Consider the following 27,809-nt stretch of genomic DNA (forward strand, 5'->3'; position numbering starts at 1 on the left):
TATAATATACTATTAACTAAAAGTTGCAATACAACAACTTAAAAAAGTCCTGCTTTCAAAATGACATTTATGTAAAAGTATTAGAAGCAAAATGTACTGAAAGTATCAGAGGTAGAAAAATGGCTCCTGTGACTGATAAATTGATCGTTAATACTGATGCATGAGTAAACTTTCTCTGTTATAGTTGGCTGGTGCAGCTAATTTTAACTACTTTAAACATAGTCTATAGTTATAGGCAGTTTAATCCAGTGGTTCCCAACCTAGGGGTTTGGGCTCCTCCAGTGTGTCGCAAAGTGATTAATAACTTGGTTGAAAAGAAGCAAAAACAAAGAAAATTCTACTACATACATTTATTTTTTATTTTTCAGACTTTCCTCTAATCTTTGCTTTTTTGTGAAATACTGGATAATTTTACTTCTTTTGGCCTCAAACAGTTATTCAAATCAAACCATCTTACAACTTAAGAGGGACAATCACTCTTTGGTAGAACATACAAGTTATATACATCTGAAACATGTGACAAGGGCTCCCAACTAGACAGTTCTCTTTGTAAAGGGTCCCACGCCAAAACAAATGAGAACCACTGGTTTAGTCTTTAAAACATCGTATTTTAAGCTCATTCTTAATGTAAAATCTTAATCTGAAAAGTGACTACTCATTGTAGCTGAGAAGTAAATATAGTGGAGTAAAAAGTACAGTATTTAGTATAAAATGGGAAAATTAAAAAAGTATGGAACTTGAGTAAATGTACTTAAATATAATTAGTTACTTTCCACCACTGAAACCAGGGTAATTATTTAGTCTATTAAGTTTCAGAAAATAGTGAAAAATGCCCATTTCAAATTTCTTGGTCCAACGTCATACCTTACAATTGCTTGTTTTGTTCAACCAACAGTCCAAAACACAAATATATATCCTTTAAAATTAAATAAAAGAGAGAAAAGCAGCAAAAAAGCACATATGAAAACCCGGCACTAGCAAAACTTCTGGCCTTTTTGCATAATAAATTACTGAGTTTATTACCAAAATAGATGGTGATTAGTGAAGCATATATTTTGCAGTAATATGCAAACTATTTGTCTTTTTTCTCTCTCTGAATTATGAATTATTAAACTTGCATTGTATAACCTGATTTAGTGATGCTGGACTTAATCACAGCCATGCCAATAAAGTAAATTTGAATTTGATTGACACAGAGAGGATGCCAGAGGAGATGAGTGTACACAGAGACAGACTGAACCTGAGGCAGAAGAAGGAGAGAAATGTAGTCTATATATTGTATATAGGTAGAGACAGATTCAAAGAAAGAGTGAGAGAGAGGAGACAAGAGGACCAGAGTTGAGAAAGAGGGTGAGATGCAGAAAGAGCAGATACTGAAAGATGAATTACAACCTGTATTGTTCTGTGGTTTGACACTTCTGCAAATAAAGCAGGAAATGAAAAAAAACCCACAGCCTTGACATTTAAACCAGTCCAAGACAGCCTTCAGATGTGTAAAGAGTGTCGTACACGGGTTGAAAATCTGCTGTACCGACGCTGACAGGGTGGAGCGTTGTGCTCTACGTCTGCAGCGGCAGTCCTGGTATTCAGAGGGTATCTCAGCCTCCCTCTCTCTCACACACTCTCTCCTCTGTTACCTTGGCAACATATTTTCTGCATGGAAATAGCATCTCTTACTGTGCCCACCGCAAAAAAAAAGGCACTTCAAGAGATTTAAACGTGTCTAGAAACAGATTTAAGTTCAGAGATTTGACCCACAGACTGAATTGAGTATACTGTTCTGCATGCCTTACCATCAAATTGGCTGTGAGACGGAGCAATGAAGGGATTAAGCATAACAGTCATTGACAGGCTCTGACTATATGTGACCAAGGATGTAGAGGAGGGTGCACATAAAAGTCAATTTGTGCAGTTCTGTATTAGCAGACAAAAGCTTACTCACCTTTAATAAACTGAAATATTGAAGATTTACACAAATTAATGTAAGACGTAGCTTATACAGTTTTGTGGTTTACACATTTTTGATTTATTTACATCTATCTCTTTGTGACTATGAAATTCAGCTCTTGACAAGCAGAGCACAGGCACAGAGGAAGATCTTTGCAGGAGTGTTATTAAGAAATGCGAAATAAATAATAAACCACAGAGAGCTGGGTGTTGATCTGTGCAGATTTCCTGATTTAGTCTACACTCACAGATGATTGGCGGGGGGGACGGGAGTGTAGTGCAGCAACTGGGGGTATCTTACTGCGGAGGGTGCCTGGTATGGTTTCAGTGTGATAAACCTTTGTTTGCTTGCAAGAGAGCGACAGGCTAATGAAAGAAAATCCAGGCGTTGAGACCGTAGGTGTGATCACAGCTGGCTGCAAATAACTCGGCCAGAGCAGAGAGAGTGAGAACGAGAGAGGGAACAACATCCAGGTAAACATGCAGCACAGGATTTTAAAAAGAAGAAAGGAAGAAAAAAAAAAAAACTACAAGTGCCTTGACTCCTGGGAGAGAGAAGCCATAATGAAATAAGCATCTGAAAGAGAGCAGGTGTTGGAGGCTTGACAGACTTCAGCTGCATAACAAGTAGCGCATTTACTCTCCCCTGCCTTTGTCAATCAAAACAACCAATCCTGTGAATAAATGCTCCCTTAGAAAAAAAAAAAAAAGACCCCAAGTGGGATCATGCTTGAATCAGCCTTTACATACTCCGACTCTCTCTTACACACACACACACACACACACACATTTACACAAACACAGATCTTTCTCTTTCTCTCTCTCTCTCTCACACACACAGAGGTTGGTGGGGGCTTTCACATCACTCAAGTCAAAGTTGGTCTCAGGTAGAGGGAAAGTGCACCTGGTGCTGAATTTCAAGCAGCAGGTCTGAGCTGTTTGGAGTCTAAAAAATCCAATAAGACATCAAGAATGCACTATAGCTAAATCAATGTATTTCTACACCAGAAACACAGAGCAACTTTTGTTTTTCTTCTCCTCTTGGATCGCCCTACGTGTCAGAGAGCGAAGAGGACAGAGGAGGAGTTTTCGAAAAAGAAACTCAAGAGGGAACTCTTCAAACAGCATATTTTACTACACACACAGACACACACAGAGGCTTGATTGCATAGTTGTAAGCACAGCTGGATGCTGAATCCGCCTGGGGATCAGCACCATGGAGAGCACTGTCAGCTGGTTAAGTTCATTGCAGATTATTACCAGGAGGGGGCAGTGAGAGCTGGTCTGGTCTGGAGTTTGCAGCAGGATGGACAGGATCAGGCCAGAGAGCGGGATCTTAGCAGGACGCTGAGGTAGACAGTTGTGCTAATCCTGCTGGCTGAGCAGAAAAAGGAAGAGACTTATGTGTAAAACTTGAAATTGCAAGCGTGAGAAACAAGAAGGATGGAAGGAAGGAAGGAGGGAAGGAAGGAAAGGAGGAAGGGAGGAAGGGAGGAAATCCCACTGAGCTGATGCAGCTTTCAGAAAGTCTGTTATCCTGAGTTAGTGAATGGCACTTGTGTTTCCACTTTATCTTATGATTTCTCTAGAAAATACACTGTAAGAAGTCTGTGGTGTGTTCACTAATGACAGAAATTGAGACTCAAAGCAAGAGTTTTAGAGAGATTAAGTAATTTTTTAAGCAAAAATGCCAAACATTTACTGATTCCTGCTTCTAAATTGTGAATATTTTTAGTCTAAATGAAAATCTTTGGGTTTTGGACTGTTGGTCTGACAGGACAAAGACCAGGCCAAAAAATGATTCATTTACAAAGTAAGATTTAGATTAATCGATACTGAAAATAATCAAAGCTGTAGCCCTAGATTTTTGTGATTTTTTTTTGCACATTTAATACAAATCTCACAGGCTTTCCATTATTTCTAGATTTGTTGATGCTCTTAAATGTCCCTTCATGTTCCATGTCTAAACTGGATGTTAATAATTATATAAAAGGTACAACCATTTATTCATTACTAGCTGCTCTGACTTCTCTACTCACTTGCTGTAGTTTTCAGGCAAAACTCAAATGCAGCATGTGGTGTTCAGGTATCCTGTCAGAGTCCCGTCAGCTCCAGCCCGTTGGTTATTGTGACAGTCAGTCTCACACCAGTTTGCAGACCCAACTGTGTGTTTATTCTCCTCCTAAATACAAATATGTTTACTTTTTTAAAGAACAAAATCACCAAAGAACCATAATTCCTGTTTTGTTTTGTTTTTTTCAAATTAGCTGATCTCCACACTCTTTCCATACATGTAACTCTGGTTGGGTATCACTGATCTAAAACATGGAGGCTACTGTGTAATCACAGTCATCATGGTAACGTCTTCAGTTTGCTTTTTTCGTCTGGTAGGCATATGCCATAACATTGATATAATCCTTAAAGTCCCCCTCCACTCAAAAATGTTTTTCTTCTTGTTACTTCAGTTGGATATTTGAGCTTCACTGTGCAGAATAACGTATATTTAACACTAGAAGACTATTCTCATATTCATCTACTGAAGAAGGAAACTTTCTGTGTTTCTGTGTGCACCTACGAGCATGATTTGTGACATCACTACTAGTTTGGAGCCGATCCTGGTCCAGCATTCAACTTACACAAGTGTGATGTGGAAACTTAAACCCTCCAGCGCACATACAGTCCATGAGAATTGACTTTTTTTTCAGAGAAGTAGGAGACATCTTGTGCCCAGCATGTAAACTTTTGAAATAAACAATATTTGCATATTCATAGATCTGGATTTTTAATGAGGGAGAAGGTGTAGATGTTATTTTAAGGATTTTAACAAGATCATTATACTGTTTTTTGTGGAAAAATCATATTAGACACATTATTATTCAAAGTAGTGTTTTATATACATCTTTAAACATATCTGGAGGGGTCTTCAAGGATCAGAACAGTCAACAATTAATGTCTAGAATGAACAGCAACACTTAGCAAGAGCTTTTGAGTATTTCGACAGGGTTGGAATGACCCATTTTATTGTGGGCAGTTGAGATACATGGGTGTAAATATCAACAAAGGAAGTTAATGGTTTGACGTCTGTACATTACATTCTAACAAAGAAAGTGATGGTCTCGCAGTCAATTCAATGTACGCTTTAAGATACTTTAACTGAGACAGGCTCTGAGTAAGTTCATATTATTCATTTTCTCTGTGTAAAGACAGTCCATAGAAAATATAAAGCAACTCATGACTAAAAGTTTAATTGGCTAACACTTTAAATCACACCTCTATCTATGTCTACGTAATTTCAATACAGCCATACAATACAAGTATACAAGGTTATTTTGTGGTTAGAGAAAAATACAACCAAAGAGGGTATGGAAATGCAAACATACAGCTGTTTTTGAACTTCTCATACATGTGAAACAGGTCATACAATGCCGAAGCCTTTTGTATCATAGGTACGATCTTATAATGCTGAAGGAAAAGAAGATCACAATTTTACTAAACATAGCCTGAGTCAAGTGTACAATATGCACACTTGAGGAAAATAAAAGCTATGCGACAAAATAAAAATACCAATAGATTGCTGCTTCTCTGCTCGCTCTGGTAAAAATAAGTCTCTGATGTTTGTCCATGGGTTCCATCTTCTGGCAGCAGAGTGCCACTGGAGAAACACAGGGACCGTGTTGGCCGGGGCTTTGGGGAACAGTCACTGTGTTCCTCATCCAATATGACAGCAGAAGAAAGGGGACGCAGGAAAAACTAGCTGAAATTCAGTGTTTTTTAAAGTCTTTTTCTCTGTCAGATTTTTTGTTATAGAAATCAAAAAGTCTCAAGCTTTCCATTCCCGTCTTCAAAAGAGGTTTCACGTGTGCCTCGCTCTTTTTTTTTTTTTTCTCTCCCCCGTCTGTGTGGTGGATGGGTTCTCATTGGTTATTTTTGGCTTTGGCGTGTGTGAGAATGTGAGACTTTAGGTTGGTTGACTGGGCGAATTTCTTATTGCAGCCGTCAAAAGGGCAGACGTAGGGCCGGTCTCCAGTGTGGATCCGCACGTGTGTGCGCAGGTTGAAGTCGAGAGAAAACCTTTTCCCGCAGCCCTCAAAGGTACACTACAGGGAAAGACAAGAGTTAAAAAGTTTAGAGTTGATCATACAGTGTCGTGACATCTGAGCTTACTTGACAGTTTGTCCAATCATAGCTTAGCAACTGTAACTGTGCTGAGTTTGGAGGATGGTGTATATTTTTTTGCATTTACAACATTTAAAACACAAGACATAAAGTGCGAGGAATGGATTAAACGGTGTGTTTTTCTGCTCTACAATAAGCAGAAAGAGTCGAAATGTTAAGCAACAGTAGTATCCAAGTGTTACTTCCAGGACAAGAAGCTCATCATTAACCAACTACATTAGTTTGTGGGGTTACAGGTTACAATAAAACAACTACCACATCCACTGTGTAGCATTTCCCCACAGTGTGGAAGCTGCCTAAATGCTAATTATAATAATAATAATGTAAAAACAGACTTTGAAATTACAGACAACTATGTAAGCTAAGCAGTTGTACAGGCTTAATTTGACATAATGACATAACAGTCTGATCTTACATTTCTCAATATCATACTTATAATACTAAGGCTAACTAGCTCTACATTGCAATACAAGAAAAAAAATGCTGTTACTTCATAGATTCATTATCTTCTACGTGGATCATCAGCTGGTGAGAATGCTTTACTGGATTCTCGTCACTGGAAACATTAAAAAGCCAGTCGGAGGCGATGGCCGCAGGCTAGAAATGTGAAGTTTACTTTTATCTATCTTTGTGGAAAATCTTTTGTTTAAAAGAATGAAGAAGAATTTCCGAACCGAACGGTGAATCTGCCACCGCTATCAACAACATACTGTATGTGCGAGATCGGAAAGTTTGAAAGGCGTAGCAAAAGTAATTAAAGGTCACGAATGTTCGACTGAAAAGGTCAAAAAACACCTGACAAAATCTCACTCACAAACAGATTGAGTAAAATTCTGGAGCAGACTCTTAAAGTTTGAGATCAGGAAGAGACTAGTGTGATGGATGACTTGATTTATCCACCAAAGTTTTACTGGCATTTGGAACTTAGTGGGTGTTCATTTTGAACCATATAAGTGTACTTATCATCCTGTTCTCCTTCGCTTCAATTTGCCTTCAAATAGAAATGAGCTTATGTGCTTAAAATGTAAAAATAGACTATCTGTGCTCGGAGGAGTGTGAAGTTAGTCCAGATGCCAACCTGGAAGGGTTTCTCCCCTGTGTGAACAAGTTGGTGACGTTTGAGTTTGGAGCTCTCCACGAAGGCCTTGCCGCACTCGGCGCAGACGTGCACGCGGGGTCCGTGGGTGTGGAGATGCTTCCTCATGGCTGAGTTATCCCTGAACATCTTTGTGCAGCCCTGGGGGACCAGAGAGAGAGAGAGTGCAGAACAGAGTTGACCAACAGCACAGCTTGGGTTGTAAACTCTAAAGTGGTGCACAAAAAGGGTTTTTGTTTTCTTGTACGTAAATATAAATGTGAGGAGTCTGCAGCATTTTGTATTTTTGAAAACGGGTTTAAATCCTTTTTTCTCTCCTGAAGTGATAATTTATTGTTAACAGAAGCTTCACACTCCATTAGAGCAATGCTCATAGAGGGAATTACGCTCTTTGCATTAGCTGAACATGTTGAGTTCAGAAGCGGCTTGATTGTTCTTGTAAGTACATAAAAAAAACAATAAACTAAAGTGCTTTCTTTGTTTATCTTCTACATCTTTAGAATAATGTTCAGTTACACAGAATGCAATCAATGAACAATGTAAGATCAGGAACTATGAACTCCCATTATTGGAAAGTGGCGGCAATCAGCAGACTCACTTTATGAGGGCAAGCTATCGTCCGGGGAGCATCGTCCTCTTTGACTTTCCTGGGTTTCATCCTGTTTAGGAAAAAAAAAAAAAGGACACGGTTTGTTGTTTTTAATAAACAAAAACAGACATGACTCAAGGCCATCCCTTAAAACATAAGTGCTCATTTCATCTACTAGTCTAGTTTTAATGTTGTTGTTGTTTTTTTTTGGTTAATCAATAACCAGTCTCAGTAAGAGGCTGCCTGTTACATTCTCCACTTTCACCTCCAGACAGCACATGTGCACAGAAGAGTGAAAAAAAAATTCTGTTAAGTTATCATAGTCAATAATTAGATGATAGCTACTCCCTGTGAACATTCACTGGCCTTTACTATTTAGCTGACTTGCACTTTACAAGGCTACAGAACTGAAACAATAAGACAATTAATTTTGCAACAATTTTAATAATCTATTACTTGCGGTTAATTGTTGCAAAATATGCTGGTTGGTCTTGGTCTTCAGTGGTGGTAAATTGAATATCTTTGGGTTTTGGACTCCTGGTTGGACAAAACAATCAATTTGAATGTGTCAACTAGTGTTTCTTAAAACTGCATTTTTTCACTTTTTTCTAAACAATAAACTGAGAAAATGACTGGCATAATTATCAATAATGAAAATAACTGCTACTTGCCACTTTAGCTCTGAGCAACAGACATCCCCAAAATCACAACTTGACTCTTTGAGTCAACAAAACACTTTTTGTGATCAATTATTTATTAATTTACTCAAAATCTATTCAAATAAAAACTTCCTTTTGGTCTACTGGCGGTAGCTAAAGTTTAAATGGTTAGTAGGTTAATTATTTAACTGATTGACAGAAAATAAATCTACCACTATTTTATTATTATTAATCAGTTTCAGTTTTTCAAGCAAACATTTCTAATATTTACTGTTTTTGTTTGTCAAACATAATTGTAAAAAAACAAACAAACACACAGTTGGCATATTTTACTACCTTTTGACAATTTAGTAGGAAATAAAAACTGATTGAGAAAATAATCAACAGACAGGTGATGAAAATAATAGTTGCAGCCCTACAGTCATAACAATATAAACAACCCTGATACAAATTATACACATAGCATGAATCAGTATTTGTAATAAACACATAAAATGACATGCCTGTCTGCCAACTGTAAGTAACAACAGAAAAATAAATAAATAAAGAAGCAAAATTCTCATAAATGCTCAAGTCGAGTACATAAGATAGACACTAGCAGAATGAAACAGGTGAATTTTCTCACCTGGCAAACTCGGCCAGTTGTTTGGGGTCTGAGAGGTCGATCCCCGGGATGCCACCTGGGGGCAGCTTCTTCCCTGTCATGTACTCAGAGTAATCTGGAGGAGAGTTCTCCCCGACGATCTGCTCTTCCACCACCGACTCATGGTCAATGTCTTTATTGTCATCTAAAAATAAATTACAGAGACTGAACGCATAACATATTGATATTTCCCTACAAGCCTGAGGGGAGGCCCCCCCCCTGAAAACATCTGCAGCTGCCTTGGCCCTCAGGTTATATGAGTCACCACATTATTGTTGCATAATTACATTAGTAGAAAATGACATAATGTATGTCCAGGTGTATTATTTACACCCCAGTTTGCTCAAAATTTGATGAAAACAAAAAGAAACATGACTAACATGCAGAGTTAAACATATAGAAAAAGAAATAACCTAACAATAATCTAAAAACACATAATAAATCCAACCTGCTAACAATTACACCCCAGTTTGTTGCCTTTAAACTCAAAAATATATAGAAAATAGCACTTTGATGTGCAATAAACTTAACATCTGGTTTGCATGTATTCATTCTTAATTTCTGATTGTGAAACTTATAAACAAATATGTGCCTGTGTTGAATAAAGTCTAAATAATAACTACTGAACCAACCAGCAGAGTGCACTAAAAATAGCCTCAGATAGCTGCTGTGTGCTCTCTAAAAACACACTGATTAGGTACAAGTGTTATCCAAAGGTTTTTAAATGTAGCCGTGCCATGAAATGCACAACCCGAGCAAATATAAACTCTATAAGTTATGATATAATGCTTACTTATAGTGATGATGGGTTAACCACCTTGACACATTTGCATTGCACACAGTAGCATCACTCTGCACGGAGGCCTGATGCAAAACTGCCTGGTCAACTACCAGCAGCAGCTAACTGCTACATGGTTGTCTGGCTAAATGGTAAATAACTCCAAACATTTCACATGTATTTAGACGTTCACACACTTTACGTAACATATCAGCTGCATTTCAGGAGTAAGTGCGCCACAGTCTTGCGGCCTGCACATATCCCAAAACCCTAGCTGCTGTCTCTCTCTCTCCCCAAAAGAAGCACCGCCGCCATCTCCGCGTCTATATCGCCATTTTTTCTGTTTCGGGGGCCGCCGCCATACTTACTAGTCTCGGGGAAATATGGCGGCGCCCAGCAACACCTAAAACATGGCCTCCCTTCAAAACAAAAACATTTCGATATGCTAAGTCGGGCTTTTGCACCGAAAACATGCGTTATTTTGTCGCTTCTCACGGCGGTGCAAACGAACCACTCCAGGAACTAGTCTGGTGCAGCAGGACAACGCCCTAGCAGCGAGGGCCTCAAGTTAACGGCTAACATGTAACTGCTAACACCCGGAGCGGGCAGACACGGCCGGCCTCACGGTAACGTTACTCACCCGAAGCCCACATTGTGACAGAAAACTCCCCCTCCAGTGTCTTTATCTGCACCTGCTTCTGCTCCCATTTTCTTCCGCCGGCCTCCGCGCCGCTTAAATAGCTCTTTTTGCCTGCTTTCTTCCCGCCGGCGCCGCCTCCCCGCTTCACCCGACCCACGGAGCTCTTCCCGGCCACAGTCACCAGAGTCTGCTCGATGTACTCGTCCTCCACTCCCGGAGCCGGTACCGGGATGAGGATCTGATCCTCGAACCCCGCGCCGCCGCCCGTGTGTAGGTCCGAGTCATCCCCGCCGACCACCTCCTCCCGGGTCTGCACCAGGATCACCTCCTGGTGGTGGTGGTGGTGGTGGTGGATGGAGCCGGGGTCGTCCGTGACCAGCGGCTGTAGCGCGATCATGGGCTGCCCGTCGTCGTCGTCGTCGTCGTCGTCATCATCCCCGCCGACCACCGTGGTCTCGATCGTTTCCACCGGTATCGTTTCCACCTCTATCTCGTGGAGCTCCACGATCTCGGCCGGCATCTCCGAGCCGTCTGTCTCAATGTACAGCGTATCTCCGGATGCCATGTTGAAGTCCGCCAGCTTGCCTCTCTCATTCACGCCGTGTTGTGCTCCTGTTTTCGGACCTCACAAACACAGTCACACACGCCCCCTGCTCGGCTCCTGCTCCGCTCCTGCTCTCCCTCTGCTCCGATAACAACTCTCTCCACTCCGTCCCACGCCACTTCTCGTCGCCACTATGCTCTCCGCGACATCGCGAGAGTTCATTGAAGCGATAAGTGTGCTGCTGATGCTAGTGGAGGTTCCCCAAACTTTATCAAACTACTACACCAGAATTATATATATATAAAGGGAATTCAGATCCTTTTTTTTTTTGAGTATAAAAAATAATAATAAATGTATAAGGGAAATAATCCATAGGGGCACAATTAGTAAACCTGCTACTGTATTGGTTTGGAATAATCTGTATATTGGTATAGATTTGAGGGGAAAAACATTGTTTTGTTTCAAATAAGGTGCTAGAGGTGTCTGAAAATATTGCACAGGTGTTATCCAGTTCACTCAGTTATTGTAAAATATAGGCTAAACGTTCCTCTTTGTTTCTTCTGTCACCACACAGATGAAGCGACAACTCATCTTGTTTGGGACTTCACCTTTAGTCAGACTTTTTTGGTATGACCTTAATCTTTTTTTTAAAACAGAAAATTAGATACTCAACTCAAACTCAAAATGGAATTTATTTTATTTGTTTTTTTTTAAGTGCCTCTCAAGAAAATGTAAAAAATGTTATTATCTTATTTCTTTATTAGCATAATTCCACATACATGCCAACAAATTTGCAAAACAGAAACCCAACTTTACTATCTTCATGTCCTACTTAAAATCCTACCTGGACACACTAAAATACTGCACAAACTCTGAAGCTGTGAAAAATTTGATTTTGTTTAGGTTTGCTTTTTATTTCTTTATTGATGTATTATGATCTGTGCATGACCTCGAGCGCACATTGCCTTGTTACTGTTGTTGAAATGGTAAATCTGTTGTAAGTTCCATTGTGAAAATAAACAACTTTATAGACATGAAGTTTAGTTACAATTGCCTCCCAAAACACTCATCTGAACATGATCTGCTGATACACTTCATAGTGGTTTAATTACAATAACAGTCAGTGGACTGAACAGCAGATTTAAGTGTTCATTAGTTACAGGGCTGCAGCTATTTTTATCATTAATTTATAAATCCATGCATAGATTATGTTTTAAATTAATTACTGAATACTTTAGTCTATAAATTGTCAAAAATAGGCTAGAAAATGTCCATCACAAGTGACTCAAGCCCACAATTATGTGTCAGAAATGTATAGGCTACTCTGACCAGCAGCCCCCGAACCTAAAACACTTGGAATAGAATAAAATGAAAAAGGAAGCAAACTCTTATTTCCCCAGAATAACTGGATTTTAGTTTTGTTTTTCAAGCCAGAAAAAATGGTTCATTTTTATGACCTGTGACCTCAAGTATTTAGATTAGATTCAACGTGATTGTCATTACACAAGTACTTAACATGGAAATAAATATATTCTCTATATAATCAATATGTATGTATGTATCTATATACTCTATATATAATAAATATACCCTCGCTGCATCAGACACTTTAAATCTAGTTTATATACGGATTATATGCCGTACAACTCATGTGACATGTTTGTTGGTTTTAGGGTTGCATCCACACTACATCTGAAAAAAGGCAGAAAACTGCTGCTGCACTGCTGTCTTTTGGGTTCAAGCTTTCCAGCATGATGCACCAGCGGCCGCACCCCGAACAGTGATGTCACAGCAGGTGTTCTGCCTTTGACAGCTGAAGGTAAACACCTGCTGTGACATCACTTATGTGAGTGTGACCTGCATAGAAAACAGTGCGGCAGCAGTTTCCTGCCTTCTGTGAGTCAATGAGGATTTTGGTGTCAACTCTGCACAGTTCTGTGAATCACATTTTCTTTTTTTTCTTTCAAATCCCAAAGTAATTTCTTGACTTCATGTAGACTAAAGGAGTCTGTTTGAAGCCTGGGGTGTATTATTCTGCCTGGCAAACATTGTACATTCATAGAAAACTGTGGAAATTATGACAATGCCTTAAAATCAGATTCTGGTAGGAAAAAATGAGAGCTAATTTCCATCTTCCTGCCTTCATGTTCCCACCAGTTGCATCCAGTGGACAGCTAGTGTTGTATTTAGGAAGCTAAAATGCTGGAGTTGAAAAAGCGTGTAGTTTTAGTGAAATTATACATTTATAACTACACTCATTTGATGCAAGAGGCTGCAACAATTAGGGCCTCAAAGGAATACAACAAACTCTCATGGTTCAATCTATGAATTGGTGTTACAACCAATTTACAAGGAATGTAACATCTACAGTGAATTTAATTCATTAATAGTCAATAAATACATACATGAATTTGTAAAAAAAAAAATGTATAAAATTATTTGATTATTTGTAGTTTTGAATCTATTTATTAAATGTTCAGCAGGGCATGTTAGTGCAACATCATCCTACATTGTGTGCAGTACTTAAATAGCACAATAAGGTTGCACAGAAACTGCTCAGATGTTTCCACTTCTCTGCGCTGCACCAGCTCCGATATCTGGCACCCACTCAATACTAGCAGGTTTTGTGTTTGGAAAAAAAAAAAAAAAAAAAAACTAAACTGAAAGTAAAAATCATAGTCAGGCAAAAAGCCCCAGACATTAAATTAGTACTCAAACAAACACTAAACACACAAAAGGAAAGAGACGGCCTCATTTATCCAAGACATTGTTCACAGTTTTATTTGAATTCATTTTAGTGCGTTTCTTTTTTTTTTTTTTTGTTGTCAAACCAGGAAGCACTTTGTCATAAAAGGAGAGAATAAAATGAACAATACTTCACCATATCCTTGCAGCCAATAAACATTTTATTAACAACATGATCACAAATACTCTGGTGTATTATTTCTTTTTTTTTTTTTTTTGTTTTTTGTTTTTTGTTCATAAGATTGCAATATCCAAAGAAGTTTATTCCACCCTCTGTTTGTAGGTCGAGGCCTGTTTTTTTTTCTGCCATGGCTCCACACATAGCTGTGTTGGCGAAAAGGATAAAAAAAACTTTTTAAAAAAAATGTTCCAGGTCAGATGGTGAGAAAACATTTGGATGTGCTCGCAACTGTATCTATAACAAAACCAAATGAAAACAACCAATATAAAATACAAAAAGCTGACATAAAATGATGTGCAATAATAACAATCAACATTATCATTACTATCATATTCTCATGATCATTTCCTCATTATTACCATCGTACTCACTAGACTATGACTACTCATATTAACATTGACAATCATAAAAATGATAGTAATGATAATGAAAATGATAGTAATAATTAAAAAAAACTTGTGAAAAAAGCAAAACAAATAAAATAAGTTGAATTTTTATCCATTTTCCTTCAGGCCGAGGACAGAGGGGCGAACTGGGCTAACGAACAGACAGAAACGTTAAGAAATCAGAGTAATCAGTGCGAGAGTGTGCCCCATTCACGTCTTTCTCCCCCAAAACAAACAACAAAGCCAAACGTTACACAGACATGTCTGGGGTGTTACAGCAACGTTGCCGCGTTGCTTCAACACCACAGCTGAACAGGATGAGTAGATGTCACAGTTTGGGCCTCCGTTCTTGACTCCCCCTCCTCTTCCTCCTCCTCCTCCTCCTCAGGGCCACAGCAGCTGCTGCAGGGGTGACGGTTCGAAAAAGGTGGTTCATGTCGGGGAGTGGCTCTGAAAGATTATGTCGTGCTAATTCGACTGAGTTCATGTCTAATGGCTGCAACAGAGAGAGAGAGAAGATAAACATAGGAACAAAGTTTAGGTTTATAATACAGGTTAGATGGAAAACATGAGAGACAAAGAGTTAAAGAAAACAAGTTTATCAAAATGTGCAGCATCATGTATGAGTTATTATACATTATTATATTATACATGTTATTATGTGTGTATATTATTATATAGTACTGTATTATGAGTCAACTGTGTCATTATTTTGTGCATAATGTTTAATTATGTGTCTAATGTAAGTGTTACACACTCTATAATGTAATATTTGTTCAATTATTAGGATTATTTTGTAATGTATTATATATTTTATTATAATTTAGTATAAATATGTGTCACAGTCTCTGTCATGTAATAATTTATTCAATAATTTGGATTATTTAGTGGTTTAATATAATTTATTGCTATAACATTCTATAAAATGATCTTACAAATGCAGTTGCGGAAATGAGACAGTAAACAAACCAACAAATGATGCAAAAAAACCCCACAGAGATAAAAAAAAAATAGAATATATGTATATATACACAATATATTTCTAATGTATGTGTAACAGTCTACAATATTAGGCTATATTTGTTAGTTAGTGTAATAACTTAAGGGCTGAATATTGCATTATTTAGGAGTTTAATCAGATCTATTCAGCATCAATTACATTATCAGTGCAACAACTGTCTCTACAACATCCTGTTTGTCTACTGTATACAGTATATTGTAGGTTTTAATGTTGGAACATTTTAAGTGCTCAGTTGTCTGGGATTATAGTGCAACCTAGTGGTCACAACTCTACATAACGACCTCACTTCTATCATTCCACTTGATAGATTTCCAATTAAATATGTCTTTTTAGCATAAATTAGGAAAGAGACCATGTTCCTGTAAATGTGGATTATTATCCCTCTTTAGTGTTATTTTTTGAAAAGAAAAAATCAAACATACCATCAATGATTTCATCCTTCACTTTGTGCAATTCACGGAACACTTCTTCCAAGATTTCCTGATGTGGCACAAACAATTTGATAAAATAAGTTGATAATACACCACATATTTATTTATTAACTATATAAAACTTTGTATACAGGAAGCAAATGTTTAGAGCAAAAAAATGGAATCAGTTTTTTCCATCCTTTTTAGCTTTTGGAAAACAAGCTATTTTTGGATGGGAAACATTTTTGGACAGGAAAGCGGTGACATGCCAAAACAGAAGATTAAAAAGCGTACAAGCCTCATCCAAATGTTGGCTGGTGCTTAGTGTTAATTTCATATTCTGGCTTTGAATCAGTGTGCAGTCATTACAGTGTCTTTCCTTTACCTGTTTCATTCTATCAAGGTCTAACGAGTCTGTGTCACCGCCGCTCCCAACAGGCCGTACCCTGCATAATAAAAAAAAAAAAACTCTCTGTGAGATTCTGTCGTTCTGCTTCACAGGCATATCCAACAAGCTGCGGTGCTTCCAAATCTCACCTTGAAACCATTGATCTGTCTGCAGAGTTAGCTCTGTCCCACGGCTTCTTTGCACCATCTAGATGACAAAGGAGAAGGGTTAGACAGAACAACCGGCGGGGATTTACTGACACTTCTCAGACGAGTAGATTCTCAGACAGATAGATGTACAGAGGAAAATACCAACAGACAGACACTCAGACAAAAAAATGGAGGTAATACATTGACTGAAAGGGCAAGAACAGGGCTCAGTAAAAGCAGGTGAGAGTTTGTTACTCTGCTACAGATACTCCAACACTGTTCAGTCATCATGATCATCACTAGGATCATAATTACTCCTTTTTCCCCCCCTTATATCCTGACTTGTCTTATTGATTTCTTACTTTTTCCAGAGTTACTTTCACATTTTAATTGCATTTTAGATGCATTTTAAAAATCACTGATATATTCTTCTCTGTATGATCTTCATCGTCCTTACTCTTTGACTCTGTCAGGCTTCTACAGGAATATTTATGGATTAAACAATTTAGTTTCAACTGAATATTTCATTATATAAAGGAGCATCATCACCCCTATCCTCTAATGACCAACCTCCTTGAATACATGCAGTACATAGATGAAGACTTCATGCCGGATGGTTGTGAATGATTCTTATATAATCCAGTTCCAGTTTGCTGGGTTAAGCACATAAATTGTGAATTGGATGTGTTTCTTTGTGCCTGCAGTTGGTTTTATTATTTATTATGTTTGACTTTTCTGAGACTAAGAGGAGATAAACAAACTGTAGATGGTTTACTGTGCTCAGTTTTCCCACCTGTGGCGTTCTGTCCACCCCGGGTGCTGGGTGACGGAGAATTTGGGTCATCCTACAAGAAGACACAAGGATCAGTAAGCATCACTACCAACAGTACCATCCTCATCATCATCATCATCACTAAGACTAACATTTTCTTGTTTTGAGGTAAACTGACAGACTCACATCAGATTTATTAATCTCAAATGCAAAAAAACCAAGTACAGACTCATTTTATCTGATTCCTTTCTTTGTAATTTTTCCCTCATTGTCATAATCATTTATCTTTTCATCACCATTAATTAAAATTAAGAAACAAAGTAAAAATGATCATTGCAGTATTATGCTCACCTAATTACATCAAACATTATTATGATCCCTACTTCAATCATCATCCTAATTATGATTGTAATTCAAAGTGTCTTCATGAACCGTCTCACTCACATTTTGGCTGTCCTCTGGCTTCTCTGAAGCTGCTTTCCTTCTGGGAGCAAGAAGAAGCCTCAAGTAAGAACAAGGCACTTCAACTAAATCCTGCATGTCAATAGTCTAGTGTAATAATAATAATAAACACTCATGATCGACACTGAAACACACATTGATTAAAGGCTTCAGTGAACAATTATAATACTAATGAGGTAGCAGGATGTCAAATTGATTTTTGTGGATTTCCTGAACTCATTGCTCTGACCTTCGCGCCAACAGAGCGTTCATCTCCTCCATCAGCCCTCCGCTCCCTCCACTCGTCCGGTTGGCATCGTTTTTGGCGCTTGAAGAGCTGTCCTCAGGCTGAGGAGAGGAGAAAGTTACGTGTCACTGTCTGATATGTACAAATAAAAACCTTTTCAAGTATGTCAGTCAGGTTTGGCAGAGATAATCCAGTTATATCCTGCATGAAATTTCATCAAAACATCAAAGCCACAAAGATAAATTGGTGTCTCACTCTTTGAACGCGGCGCAGTTTGGCCCCGGCGATCATAGCGGCGAGTCCCGTCTGGGCTGGGGGCTCATCCCCGTGACTCCCTCCACCCATGGGCAATGGAGGAGGGAGAGGAGGCTGGGGTGCCCCTGCTGAAGGCGGAGGAGGTCCTGGTGGTGGTGGAGGGGGAGGAGGTCCACCACCCATGTTCATTGGAGGAGGTATGACTGGAGGGGCCACGGAGAGCACAGCAGGGTGGCCTTGGAAAGGAGAACCTGGAGAGAGTTTGAGACCAGTGAAGATGGAGGACAATCAGTGTGGTCAATTCATATGTAGCTATAACTGTAGGAGTATTTGGGCTCTGATGTACTTAAATGATTAAATGAAAACATATTTTACTGAGACCTGTGTTCTTAGAGTACCTGAGTTGGAGGACCGTCGCTCCCGCTCCATGTGTGCCTGCATCTGCTGCTGCTGCTCCATCATCTGCCTACAGGGACACGAAGGAAACACAGCTGGTCACTTGATATCACAACTGTCATGTCCGCGATTCTGTCATCTTACTCTCCTACGGGAACAATGCAGCCATCTTCATGTCACAGTGGCAGCCGGAGAAAAAAGTCCTCCTGGCTTACAGCTGCTCCAGGAATCTTCAACCATCAGCAGGCCAAAAGAGTAGTGGCAAGTAAAATCTTCCAACCCAGTAATTAACGGATCTGTTGTGACCGAACAGTACTAAATATAGTAAGGATAAAAGCTTCAAGAATGTAATTTGTAGTCTATTCCTTTCTTTTCCATTCTTTTAGTGTTTTTTTTTTTTTAAAACAAATAGTAGAGGAAAAATTACAAAAAGACTGCTTGTAGGTCTTCAGCTGCGTCTCACTTTTCAAATTCTTTTGGCTTAAATCATGTCTACATGTTTAATGAATTTATGAATTAGGAATTTAATTACACTACATATTCTCATTACTTTCTCAAGCAGTTTTTGGCCACACACTATTAACATATTATCACTTTAGTTAATCTGATGTTAGCAAACAGTTGCACGTTAGCACATCCAGCAGACAAGAAGCAACATCGGCATTCATCTGGATTCATGTTTGTGTCCACCTGACAAATGTGAGTCCAATATTCTCTGTAATATTAATTCTCCTTTAAGCTCTGGTTTGGTCTCCACCAACTCCATCTGGCCTTTTAGCTGCTAAATGCGCTACTAAGTTCATCAACTAGTTGCTAACTTTGTCTGTCTGTTGTTTGGTGCTGGGCGGGTGGCGTACAGTATATCTATCTGTGCTTTTTTTGCATAAAACAGCTGCCTGCTGTGTCTGGATGCTGATGAGACCAGTGAGAGTGAACTAAAACAGTAAAGTTGTGGGCCGTAAAACCAAAACAATGAGCTAAAAGATGCTAAAACACTCCATAGAGCTGAAGGAAACTGCAGAGTCAGGTGGCATTTCTCTTTTAGTTCTTCATTACGAGCGACACCTTTCATATTACGGATGTGTCAGATGGTGTCAGAAATAATTGACAATTCTTTGTTAGAGAGTTGCTGCTGTTCGGTGGCATCTTTAGTTTCATCTACTTATCTCTGGTGTGTATAGAGATCTCCATTAATTTGTTTGTGCAAATTTGGTTCTTAATAACAGCAGATATGATCTTTTCTCTGTTGCTGTCATCATACTGAAGGCAGATTTAATCTGAGTAGCTTGTTGACTTTATGTGACTTGAAGCCATCTCCCTATCTATAATATAATGTTTTGGCCTTGCTGCACAGTTTCATCTGAACCATTACAGTATAAAACAAACATCTTTCTCTTCGTCTGTCCAAACCCACGTCACTCTCCGTCCTTCATGTCTGTCCATTTCCAATTTCCCCCTTGCAAACCCCGGTCAGACCTTCCTCATTCTCCCTCACATCTCTTGTCTTTGATGTGAGAAGCATATGTATGTCACGACTCAGGAGAGGGAGAAAGGAGACAGCTCACAGAGAGGAAGTGGAATTTTCCAGCTGTGTGTTGGAGAGGAGATCTGCTGAGCCAGCAACCTCCCCGATGTGACAGCAGCGCACGCTGCAGGAGAAGAGCTGCTGAGCAATAGTGCCTCACTACCACTGGAGAGACCTCAGTCAAATTAATTTGCATCCGCTGACACACAGACACAAACCCCAAACCCACATGTATAAACGCAATCTCCCCTCACAATCACAGCTGTAATCCTTTGTGCCAGAGGTAGAGTTTAGCAGACATGGGATCAGATAGAGACTTAACTCCCATCATATTTGTTCTCTTAAGCCCTGGCATTTGGCATTTGGATGAACAAATAGGAGGAGCAGAAATAGGTTTAAAAACAGCAACAAAGACCTAGTTGTTGGAAGACAAGGAAAGAGAGAGGAATATTAGCCACAGTGGAAGAAATGCAAGCCGCTTCGTGAGCCATGGAAACTGCCTCAAGCATCATTTTGAATACTGCTCATCCATTATTTTGGATTCCTTAATCTGCCACTAAGATTCAGAGAGAACTTTATGTGTTTTAGCCACTTTTAAAGCTCACTGTCTTTATCTGACTGTCGTCCATGAGAGTCAGTACTGTGAGGGAGACTGAGGGTATTATGTGGGGAAGAGGGATGAAAGAGAACTGAGGGCAGCTGCCTGCTTATCTCAGCTGCTAGAGTTCATATTCTCACTGCGTGACAGGTTGTCAGACACAAAGGACTGCATTTACTACTCTAATCCTAACCACTGCGCCGTTTGGACTTTTCACTTAAAGAGCAAATTTCAGTTTTTACAAAAGTTATACTTATACCTTGTGTGAAAATGACCATGTGAAAAGTTAATGCAGGATTTAATATGTTTTACAAGACATAAGGGCACATATTCAGAGGAAAAAGTGGCCGTTTTGAGCAAAGCTCCTAAAAACGCTTTTTTTTCGAACATTGCGTCATATGACGTAACGATAGGGAGTCAGTCTCCTCAGCTCTGCCTCGGCTTAGTGCACAGTCATAGGTGGTAGTGAGTCTGAGCGGTCGTGGTATAGTGAGTTGGTCTGTTTTCAGTAGTTTAACATTGCATTTATTTATCATCATCACGCTAAATTATTAGTTCATCCACTGGTTTGGAGATAATCCAGTAAAATGTCCTGAACAAAAGCCACCATACCTTCACTGAAGTACAAGAAGTCTCACCAGTAAACATTTAAGAAGACAGATGGTAAATGTCACAACACAGGTGTGAGGCTCTAAATATAGCCAAAAATGTTTTTTTAAACTCCTTTAAAAGTCTTTGGAGTGTCACTCTTTGTTGCATTGCTTATCTCCAGAAAGTGCTCCTCTCTCATCTCTTATTTAAAAGGCCCTGAAAACTTATTTTCTCAATGAGTGTCTTATTAAAAGTGATGGGATCTTACATGAATACACAGTTTTCTGCCACAGTTTTAACAGTTTCGGTAATTTTTCAAGAGGCTTTTGTATTTGTGCTTTTGTCTGTGCTCTTGTCACTGATTTAAGTGGACAGAGGGCTCACTTGGAAAAATGGGATGTCACACAGTTCAGTGCCTCAATCAGGACTGAGATGCAGCAGGCAGCTGTTTTCAGTGAAAAAGCTCTAAAAACCCACTCTACACTACCTACGCAAACGGGAGACTGACAAAGTAAGTGACTTGCCTGTGAACATAGTGTTGCATTTAGCAGCTAAAGAGCCAGATGTTATCTCAGGAGTTGGTGGAGACCAAAACAGAGATAAAAGGAGTGTGAATATTAGACTTAAATTCATCAGGTGGCCAGAGAGACATTTCTGCTGGATGTGTAAATTAGCGACTGTTTGCTAACATGTTCACCATATCAGTTTAAAAGGTGATAATATGTCTCTAAATGTCCAAATGAATGTTGGTTTAATGTTACAGAGAAATACCTAAAGCTACAGTATGTGAGTTTTTTCTCATTTTTTTTTTTTTAATTGAAATATGCTCCAAAGCATATGTTATTGTGGAGCGGTGTTGTCCAGGACTTCTGTGACCCAGGCTCATTGAACAGCGTGGCAGCAGTGCAGAGATGTTCTCATCTCAAGTTTTTAAGTGAGCCTCACCCTTCTAACCAATCAGAGGAGGTCAAAGTCTGGGGTGGGAGCTCACAGCTGTCAATCAATATAAACTCCTCTCCAGTCCCAGAGGAGAAATCAATACATTGGATGTCCACGACCACGAGGATACAGGTGAGGGGCCGGGTGACGGAGCAGGGAGAGGGAGAGTCTCATGCTAGCTCTAGCTTGATTTCTAGAATTTGCATTTTGTAGCTCTGAGATATGAAGCCGAGTTTTCTCTAAACATGATTTTTTAAATTATTTCAGCAAACTTTTACCTTGCTCTCTGAGCTTCTATCTCATCTGAAGTTGGTCCGTTCTGGACTTGGCGCTGGACAGCTGGACCTAAAAATGCAAATGAAAGCAGGGAGACAGAAAGAGACACAGATTAAATGAAGTTGACCTGAATAATCCATTACAAGCACTGTAATGTTAATTAAAATTAGCACCAGTCAAGACAATTAACTACTGAATGAGAGGGAACTAAACAGCAGTTGATCATTATGTGCTCTTTCTTCTGTAATGAGTAATGCAAAATGAAAAGCATATTAATCCCTCACTCAAGGTAAAGGGACATAAATTGATTCATCCACTTGTACTGTTGAAGGCGAGCAGAACATAATCCAAAGTGTGTCTGCACATGTCGACGGAGCTGCTTGGCCCTGCTGTCACACTGTCTGTTACCTACAATGCTCTATTAGATATACACAATGCTTTATTTGATTATTAATACTAAGGGTTATTTGAAACTAAATGTCTCTGTATATCTTGAAATGCAAGTTGCTGGTGGGTCAAATGTTAGGGGGAAGTAAAACCAGAGCAGGCAAATGAAGTCTGGTGTGTGTTTAAGCTGCTATTTTCGAACAGACAGCCCTGAATTGGAAACAGAGGAAGTTTGTCTGCAGTGCAGCCTCACAGGTGACAGGAGACATCTGAGTTTGACCATCATTTCAGCATGCCCTTTATCAATCAAACTTTATTTGTGTAGCACCTTTCATATAGGTAAGTGCAATTCAAAGTGCTTTTTAGGTGACTGACGAGCTCATAATAAAAAAAACAACAAACAAAGATAATGACACACAAAACAGTTAAGAGGAAATAAAACATTTTAAAACATCAATACAGCAAAATAAGAAATTAAATAAAATAAATGATGGCCCTAAAACATTCTCATCAAAAGCCAGGCTAAAGAGGTTGTTTTTTAAGTTTATGTTTAGAGATAAACACTTTCAGCTGCTCACAGATCCTCAGACAGACTGTACCAACTGTTCAGAGCATAAAAACTAAAAGCTGCCTCATCAAAAGTTTTTGTTCTGGACTTTGGATCAACTAAAAGACTCGTGCCAGAGGACCTGAGGGGCCGTCCTGGTTTATACATTGCAAGCAGGTCTGGTGCAGTGCTTGCGGTGAAGCACTGACTGAAATCTTAATTTTTTTTTTAAAGAACGCTGCATCATCCCTCCTAATTTCAACTCAATCGCATGGGACAGTTCTGTGTTAAAAGATGTGAAATCAGTGTATCGGATGCACAGACATCGCAGGAGAGGAGGCTCATAATCAAAGATGTGCGACTCTCTCTAGTATCCCCCCCCCACTCTTGCTTATGATGTGACAAGAGCTACAAGGCACTAGCGATGTAATCCATTTAACACCGTGAATGAGATCTGCAGATGGAGAGATGGATAGGAAATGTAATTAATTTAAGACATGATAAGATGAGGACAAGAGGACGTCAACCCAGGGAGTACAATCAAATCAGAAGGAATCACCGGCTTTCAGTGAAACTTTCTTCATCACTTAACTCTTCTGGGACATTAATCTTCATTGTTCTTCCTGGGAACAACGTTAGAGGAAAGGTTCATGATTTACGCACACATTTGTAACTTGGCACCAGGGTCTTTTTAAGAGTTGAAAAATTAAACGAAACCATCAACCTTCTAAAAGTAGCTCAGTCACTTATTCTTTTTGACACAGTTTATGGAAGTGAATGAGAAGCCCTGCAGCGGTAAGAGTTTTACTTCATGCTGATTTATGATTGCTCCGCTATTAAATGCTAATGGGAAGTTGTCATCAGTCTCTACAAAAACAACATCCTTTAATGAGGCTTGAACAGAGATAATTTGGGTCAACATCCAAAAGGTTCTTACGTAACAGTTTTATAGAGTAGCTCAGTGCAGTCAGGCCCTTTTCAGGGTCAATACTCACTGACGATACTCTCCACTGCTCACATCTCTAATGGAAGTGACTCTCTGGCGAGCCGACGGTGCTAATGGCCGCCATTGATCAAGTAACAGAAACCCCAAAATAACACAGGACTACAAAAGACCTGACTCATGCCTCCCATTTGATACCTCGCCCTACTCACACACACACACACTGTTTAACCACAGACAAGCCAACAAATTACAACTTTGTTTCCCCTAAATGACACATACATACATCAGGGCTGCACTTAATGATTATTTTCATTATCAATCCAATTACTGATTACTTTTTCAGCCTTTACCAACATTTTTTCCACTCAATAGAATATTTTTTAATTTACATTTTTTATGTCAACTCATATCTTTAGTATACTTTTACAGTACAAAATGTTACAAATACAGTTTCATAATGAGTTTACCCATGAATAGTAGTTTTAACCATGTTTGTGCATGTGCACATAGGAAGCTCAACACTATGTTGCTTTTACTTAGACTTTGTCACTTTAAAATAGTAAAACTATTGGAGAAGTTTAGTCCCTGTATTTGTTCATTTTACAGTTAATTTAAAGCCAATTAGGGTTCTGATATCCCCCAAGCAGACCTTCTTGAAACCCAAAAAGCATGTATAATGTGTCGGTCATGTCAGCCATGCTGCATGTTTTACTCTGTCACTTGGCAACATGTATGTCAGAACTTGACATTACCGATTCATTGAAGTGAACTAGGCCAAATTCAAACTTTAAAATAGTGTATTTTTTATTGGCTAAGAGCAATGAGAATTGGATGATAATGGATGTTGGCTTTGTTAAACGTTTAATCAATAAAATGTCAGTGGGGAATCACAAGTTCTCTTCCATCATCAACAGTATGTCTTCACTTTTATGTATAAGGAATCAGCAATTGTTGCCACTGGAAAATAGTCTTTGCTTGATAAACTACTTTCAATCAACTACTAATTGATTATCATAATAATTTTTTCTGTATATCAATTAACTGACTGATTATTTCAATGTTATATACCTACATGCAGCATAAATGGACACATCAAACTCCAGGATTCAATAAAGACAAAGCTCTGACACAAGATTCAATCCAGTTCTTGCTGTATGTATGTTACACTGTTATTCCACCACTAAGAATTAAAAAGTTGTTTGCTATTAAAAAAACATTTTTGTAAACTCTATCGAATCAGCCTTTTCAAAGTCACAAAGTCACAAAGATCATATCTAATCTAAGCCCTAAAAAGTAGCTTGATATATTGAAAGGGCTATGTTTTACTCTTCGCGCATAGTACCAGTATGTTAACATTACATTTACTCATTACTCACTCTTTAACTGCTGTTATGGAGCACCAATAACAGGATAAAGTTGGGTTAATTTACATTATTTAGTAAATGATTGTTGACTTTAAAGTGAATTTGGCCTTCGCTTATTAAAATCATACCAGCTGATGGCAGCACTAACTGCCAGTTAATGTAAGCAAGTCACACTCTTGTAGGGATAGACACAGCAACTTTGAACATAGTCTAATTACACACACACACACTTAAAATTGTAATTGTCATGCAGAAGTTGAGGCACACACAGACACACAGAGCTCTGCTACCTACATGACATGCTGAAGAAGAGGAACCGGCTGTAGCAAACACAAAGACACTGACAAATCCACTCCCTGCTGACCATCTCTCGCCTTCACCTGCCCTTCCTCTTCCACCTCCTCCATCACCTACATCTCTCTCTCCTCACCTGCTTCCCTCTTCCCTCCATCCCCTCCTCCACACCCAGCCACAGACAGTATCATCTGTCATCTCCTTGTAACGCACACCTCCAGGCAGCAGCAGCAGCGCAGCGAGCATCACCGGTTCATGTTTCAAAAGGTCAGGTTTGTCTTTAGGCTGCACAGTCTAATGCCACTTACACACACACACATCATATTAAAGCGAGCTGATCCACATCCCTAGTTCATACTGAGACTCACGTAAGAGGATTGTCCGATGAGCTGTCAAATGAAGATGTCACTCAAGAAAATGGATGTGTTTTATTCACTGAGCAGTTGGCATTTGACATGGCAGCCAAAGGTCGAGCACTTTTGACTAGAACATCCACAGAATAGGTTTGTAGCTAAAGCTCATTCTTATTCTCAATTCAGCTAAAACTACTTCCTTCAAGGTCAAGAATGAATATTCAATCTCAACCTTTAAGCCTACACAGACAAATGGACAAATGTCCTTTTTTTTCGTTAGAAATATCTACCATCAAATAACAACTGGGCTAACTGCAACAGGTGAGGAGGATTGTGTCATACGGTCGAAAGCTCCAGAACAGCTACTGGATCTTGTAGTGAGATTTTTGTAAACTACTGTTACCAAGGTCAAAAATCAACTTTCACTCTCGATGTATAAATTGTTTCCACAGTTAGTCATCAAATCATTTACTCTATAAAATGCCAAAACTCATGTATGACATCCTGTATGTCCATCATTACAGTAGTTACAAAAATACAAATATATCTCTTAAAACTACTTGTTTAGCCTGATCAACTGATCTCCAAATATTTAATACAGAATGATATGAAATAACCTTTTGTGAAGCTGTAACTAATATATTGGTATATTGACTCAGTTAATTATTTTAACGGTCCTAAAATCTTGAAACAGTACATTTTTTCTTCATCAACTGATCGTCAAACATCAATCAGCTAACTACTGACATTGGTCTTATTCTTAATCTCAAGTCAGACTGATCTTCAGGGTTGACATATCCAGCCTTTTTACACTTACAGTTCTGCAGTGTCTTTACAAGTCACCCAGTATCAAAACAAGTATGGGAAATGTAATAATTCTTTGAGTTTGTAGCCCTTCTCCTGCATTATACTGCTCATGATGTATTCACTTTATCTCCTAATTTAAGAGCAATAGAGAGGAATAAAGGTCAGGGTTTGACCTCCTTACCACTAGAGGGGGTAGGCACACCTGCTTAGAGTGGAGGAAAAATCACACAGGAGCCTGATCTTTGCTTTACAAGGTGTGAATGTGTCTTATATAATCAGCTGGAGGGAAGGGAAGTGCTGAAATCAGATGCTTTGCTATGTATGATAGAAAAAATATGTGCACCCGTGAATGTGCGTGATATTGTTATTGCCCCTAAGCACACTGAATATACCTCTTCATGCTGCTGTATTCTAGTGAGCTGGCTTACATAAAAGCTATCAGTCTATCTGTCGAGTGTGTGTACCCCTCGCTTGTGTATTTGTGCACTTGTGTTTGGCGACTGTCACTTGAGCCTCTTTGTTCTCTGTCCCGTGTTATTAGGCAGATGAAAAGATGTGCTCTCTAGCACGGGACCCAGGGGAGATCCTCTCAATGACTCATTCTAATTAAGAGGCTGGAGGGGACTGCAGGGGAAGACACGCTGCTGCTGTTGCTGCTGCTGCTGCTGGAGTAACGACTGGCAAGCTGTGATCCTCTTGTCTGTCTGTCAGTCTCTCAT

General features: G+C 39.1%; 2 protein-coding genes across 7 annotated transcripts in view; both read right to left on the reverse strand.

Moving 5' to 3' along the window:
- Positions 1 to 5,832: 5,832 nt before the first annotated feature.
- On the reverse strand, positions 5,833 to 11,292 carry yy1b (YY1 transcription factor b). Of its 3 annotated transcripts, none has more exons than XM_044376795.1 (6): positions 10,529 to 11,292; positions 9,093 to 9,255; positions 8,265 to 8,345; positions 7,818 to 7,878; positions 7,202 to 7,360; positions 5,833 to 6,044 (listed from the first exon to the last, which is right to left on the reverse strand). In XM_044376795.1, exons 1-6 carry the CDS (start codon positions 11,091 to 11,093, stop codon positions 5,862 to 5,864), a joined length of 1,212 nt encoding a protein of 403 aa, XP_044232730.1. In that variant the 5' UTR covers positions 11,094 to 11,292; the 3' UTR covers positions 5,833 to 5,861. The 3 variants fall into 3 exon arrangements, with proteins under 3 accessions (XP_044232730.1, XP_044232731.1, XP_044232732.1); XM_044376796.1 differs by having other exon boundaries at positions 9,093 to 9,243; positions 10,529 to 11,291; XM_044376797.1 differs by lacking the exon at positions 8,265 to 8,345 and having other exon boundaries at positions 10,529 to 11,290.
- A 2,531-nt stretch (positions 11,293 to 13,823) lies between these two features.
- The window catches only part of evlb (Enah/Vasp-like b), a 49,294-nt gene continuing 35,308 nt past the window's right edge, over positions 13,824 to 27,809 (reverse strand). For 3 of the 4 annotated variants that reach the window (XM_044376792.1, XM_044376790.1, XM_044376793.1), the window contains 10 exons: positions 22,395 to 22,461; positions 18,466 to 18,533; positions 18,068 to 18,318; positions 17,816 to 17,913; positions 17,569 to 17,608; positions 17,146 to 17,197; positions 16,353 to 16,410; positions 16,201 to 16,261; positions 15,828 to 15,885; positions 13,824 to 14,880 (listed from right to left, as the gene is read on the reverse strand). In XM_044376792.1, coding sequence (XP_044232727.1) covers positions 14,843 to 14,880; positions 15,828 to 15,885; positions 16,201 to 16,261; positions 16,353 to 16,410; positions 17,146 to 17,197; positions 17,569 to 17,608; positions 17,816 to 17,913; positions 18,068 to 18,318; positions 18,466 to 18,533; positions 22,395 to 22,461 — 791 coding nt within the window. In that variant the 3' untranslated portion in view covers positions 13,824 to 14,842. The remainder of the gene's footprint in view (positions 14,881 to 15,827; positions 15,886 to 16,200; positions 16,262 to 16,352; positions 16,411 to 17,145; positions 17,198 to 17,568; positions 17,609 to 17,815; positions 17,914 to 18,067; positions 18,319 to 18,465; positions 18,534 to 22,394; positions 22,462 to 27,809) is intronic. The other variant, XM_044376791.1, reaches the window with a different exon arrangement.

The sequence above is a fragment of the Thunnus albacares genome, chromosome 16 (genome assembly GCF_914725855.1).
Source record: "Thunnus albacares chromosome 16, fThuAlb1.1, whole genome shotgun sequence".
NCBI classification, from domain to species: Eukaryota; Metazoa; Chordata; class Actinopteri; order Scombriformes; family Scombridae; genus Thunnus; species Thunnus albacares.